The sequence below is a fragment of the Acipenser ruthenus genome, chromosome 37, assembly GCF_902713425.1.
Source record: "Acipenser ruthenus chromosome 37, fAciRut3.2 maternal haplotype, whole genome shotgun sequence".
NCBI lineage: Eukaryota > Metazoa > Chordata > Actinopteri > Acipenseriformes > Acipenseridae > Acipenser > Acipenser ruthenus.
Genome location: NC_081225.1, coordinates 9370294 through 9374392, shown reverse-complemented (window position 1 = coordinate 9374392; position 4099 = coordinate 9370294). Strand labels below are relative to the sequence as shown.

At 39.3% G+C, this 4099-nt stretch overlaps 1 protein-coding gene across 1 annotated transcript; it reads left to right on the top strand.

The window, feature by feature from the left end:
• The first annotated feature begins 303 nt into the window (after window positions 1-303).
• LOC117397943 (transcriptional and immune response regulator) lies at window positions 304-1472 on the top strand. Its single transcript, XM_033996919.3, has one exon. It carries the CDS (start codon window positions 385-387, stop codon window positions 688-690), a length of 306 nt encoding a protein of 101 aa, XP_033852810.2. The 5' UTR covers window positions 304-384; the 3' UTR covers window positions 691-1472.
• Window positions 1473-4099: the final 2627 nt, after the last annotated feature.

Genomic DNA, 4099 nt, shown 5'->3' with positions numbered 1-4099 from the left:
GATTTTGACCTCAAGCTTTTTTGTTGTTGTAAAAGATAGATGTGCTATTTCCTCTAGTTCTATATTGTATTGCATCCATCTTCCATCATTATTTAGTTGATTATTGCAGTATTTTTTAACAATTATTACCGCGAAGATCTGTACATAAAGCGGAATAGCTTGACAATAGGATACATATGAAATAAAACACGTGTTTTGTATAAAAGGCGTTCCCGAGGCAGGCGCTGTGATGTCACCGCTGTGAGCTGAATCGTGCCAGACCCTAGTTCCCATAAATAGCAGCCACTGACAGAGACGATTGCATTACAGCTTTTGCCCGTCTTACTCGTTCAACACCAGAGCAAGACTGTAAAGAATCTGAAGAAAGAAACGAAGGAAACACACATGATGTCTTATGGAAGCACAGACTCGCTCATGGTCAGCCCCTCGGCTCACGGCACCAATAAATTCGACACGGCCCACCGCAAGAAAGCTGTAGCTAACATCTTCGAAAACGTCAACGAAGATTCGGTTCTGAAGCTGTTTCAGAAAACCGGGGACAGCAAAGCACAGGAGAGAACCAAAATCATCTTCTCCCTGGACCAAGAGCCCGAGGAGATGACGAGAGGCTTGATGGCACTGAAACAGAGGAAAAAAGACAAGCTGCTCCGGATTGCAAACTTTATCCGTGCTTCGGTGAAACTGCTTTGAGCTACAAATAAAAAAAAGCCGGTTAAGGACTTGGCTAGCTATTACGACTACTGTAGAACAACTGATGACAACGACTGAAGCAAGACACGGCGCAGAGCCACGAAACGCTGCTCAGTCAAGCGACACGCACTATGATGCACAGAGAATGGCGATTAAATGATGAAAGCGAATACAAGATAACGACATCCCTTTTGTGCACGATAAAGGAGCATGCAAAATTATGAAGACAAAATACAAACACGCACAGGACTTGAGAACACCAGAGACAGTGTGAAATGCGTGACTGAAACAAAAACAAAAGGAAAAGTTCTGAACTACGCATGTTTTAATACGGGTCCTTTGTTTCCAAGCAAAACTAGAAAACGAGACTCTGTATTGGACTGCTGTAATTAATCCACGGTGGTTAATTGATTTGACTTTTTATGCATTTGTTAAAATGCGTCAACATCGCGCCTTACAGGTGCTGTAAGTTCAGCAGATGATGCAACACGTTTGCGAGACTTTGGACAACATTGGACACTTAAAAACTAAACTGAGGAAAGTGTTGCATTGGGTGTGACTGAATTGTTACCTTCTGTACCCGGTCTCTTGTGGCAATAAATGTGATAACTACAATAACCACGTTTATGTTATTTGTATTAGTAATAGTGGTTACCTGTTTTGCCACGCATTTTTTTTTTTTTTGTGATGAGAAATATACATGACACAAAATGTTTTGACTGACCTACTGAGGATGTCATGTAATCAACACAATAAATTATTTATATTCTATTGAAATGAAAGGTTTTTTTTTCTGTCTTTCTTAAAATTGTTATCTTAGATATGTGGGACCAGAACACACACTACATATTTTATAATGAATGGGATGCTGTTTTGAATGAAACAGTAAAGAAAGAGTTTTCATTGCAAGCCAGGAGATAACAAACTCTGCTGCACTCAGGTTCTGTTAACTAGTCTTTCAATCTCTTTTAAAAAAAATGAATTGATGCCTGCAACGTCTGATCCAAAGGTTTCTGGGCCGATTCACCTCATAACATTTTACATCACATAAAGCCTGCTGAATTTACATACAACTAACCCACCATCACCATAGGAAATGGTCATTGCAATGACAATCTGGGTGTTTTATAGAAAGGTCGGTGTATATATTAGCATGTGGCTTCATAGCAATGCATTGAAAAGCACAATGGGATTTCCTGGAGAGCTTTGCTGCTGGAGAATGGTTTGCTTTTCTTTACCCACCTGTGCCTGACCTCCTGACTAAAATATGCATTCCCTGAATAGATTACTGTCCCACCTTCAAATACAGGTAACGGTTTCAATGCTCAGTCTGCCAGCAGTGCCCCAAAGTTGTGTTTTATTTTTTAAAGATAGGATAAGCCCTGCTGGTCCATATGCGAGAAGTACAAGAAATGTGCCTTTACTTTTGGTTTTACTTTGGGTTTTGTGTTCAAGTTAAGCAGCTGCATTTCAAAACAGAAAATTAGTTGATAACGATTAAAAAAACACACACACACAAAGCATTATTTTATATTTGGAAAGACTTTAATGCTCCAGTGTTTCCAGGCAGATTTTTTAATAGTTTCCTTTATGATAAAGAATGCGCTTATCATAATCATAATTCAATATTTGAATTGAGGGATTGTTTTATTAAGCACTGCTCAGGATTATGGCTGTTGGAGCAAACCGGTTTGTGCCTGCAAGATAAGGCATTTGCTGCAAAGGTTATTAACACCAGGACTGGGCACCTATACAAGAATTTCTCAGTCGGTAGCAAAGTGTAACTGAAATCTAGGGGCAATAGCTATCTGTGTTATGCACCTCCCCTGGTTTGAACCTACTGCATCTACCAGATTTGCAATAGGCAACTTCACAGTGACTTGCTTGGGTAAGATAGTGGCTCTATCTCAAACTAACTACACATAGAGAAACGTGGTTACATGCAAGCCTGACAATGGGTTTCTAACCTTATCAGTGAAATCCCACTTCACATTACCATTCTGACCTTACCCTACTTGATACATCATCCTGAACTTCATACACGCAGTCATACGTTCTGAGGTAAGACTTAGTGTAAAAGTCAAGTAAATGTTTCAGAAAACGCTTTCTTTATAGCGTAGTTCTGCTGTGTTGAGGACAATAGCTCTGGTATTGTAAGGTTTTTATCGATCGACTAGATTGAATCATATCGTTTCAAGACGACCGAGGTATATTTTCAGGTGATATTAAGATTGAAATAACTTGGAGCGAGGTGACAGTTTGCCCATGTAGGTAACCCTTGATCTGGTCTAGTGTGCTTTACAAATTGATTTTCTTATTATTTAAAGTTGATCTTAGACAAAGACAGTAAATACTTTTTTTTTTAATTCATGCTGAATTGTTAGGTTTTTTTTAACTTTCTTTAAACTGCTAACTTGTGAAACTCCTTTTTAATACTGTCAAATTTCCCAGCTGTATAATACCTATGTACTTAATGAGTCAGTCAGTATGAGGTTACCCACTGCATTGCTTGCCACAGCAACTGCGCTGTTTCCCTCCGTTTTCTCTTTTGTTATAGCAACAAGACAACACAGAGCTGTGGGGTGGGTGTGTGTAATTTCCTGAACACCTCTTCCTTAAATTCCGGCAGAATCTAGTTCTGACTGACCAGGGCGTGGAATAGAAAGTAAACGTCAGCATCTGGCTCGCCGGAGCCAGCAAACATTCATACAGTGGATTCAGAGACAACCAGCCGTGGCAAAGGATTCTGACCTCAAGCTTTACTTTCTAGTCCCTGGATGTATTGCTCAGAAGTTTAACTTATTAATTAAAAGAAGTAAGAGTAAACCTTTATAAGTTGGGGTATATTTGCACAGTAATTTTGAATCCTGCTTTAACTATACTTAATGCTTACTGTCTTTATTTTATTTTTATTTTTGCTTGCTTTCCCAAATCCCAAAGTTTATGGTGGCCTGTGGCTCCCAGTCACTTTTACTGCACTTTGCTATGCTTTTACCATGGTTTACCACAGTAAACTTTTAGAAGGATGACAACGCCCTAGTCCCTTACATTTTGGCTGCCCCATTTTGTTTTCCAGACTTTTTGGTGCAGTCCATTTTTCTTTGTCCACTTCCTGCGTTGCAGTAATAGGATCTTACCTGAGTCCTGCACTCACTGAAAACCAGTCAACTACACAGTGATCAGGGAAGGAGTGAACATATATACAGCAGTGTGCACATTTATTAGAACAGCCCATAGCTTCTGTTGTTTTGATTTGTTGTGCATATGAATTCAAACCACTGGAACTGGAAAACTGTCAACATAGGCACATTACTGATGGTCTAATTTAATTGATGACTTTTAATAGGACGCACATGCAATTCATTTCAAATAGTAAGAGAAAAGGAACACAGAGGCAGAAACGATAAAA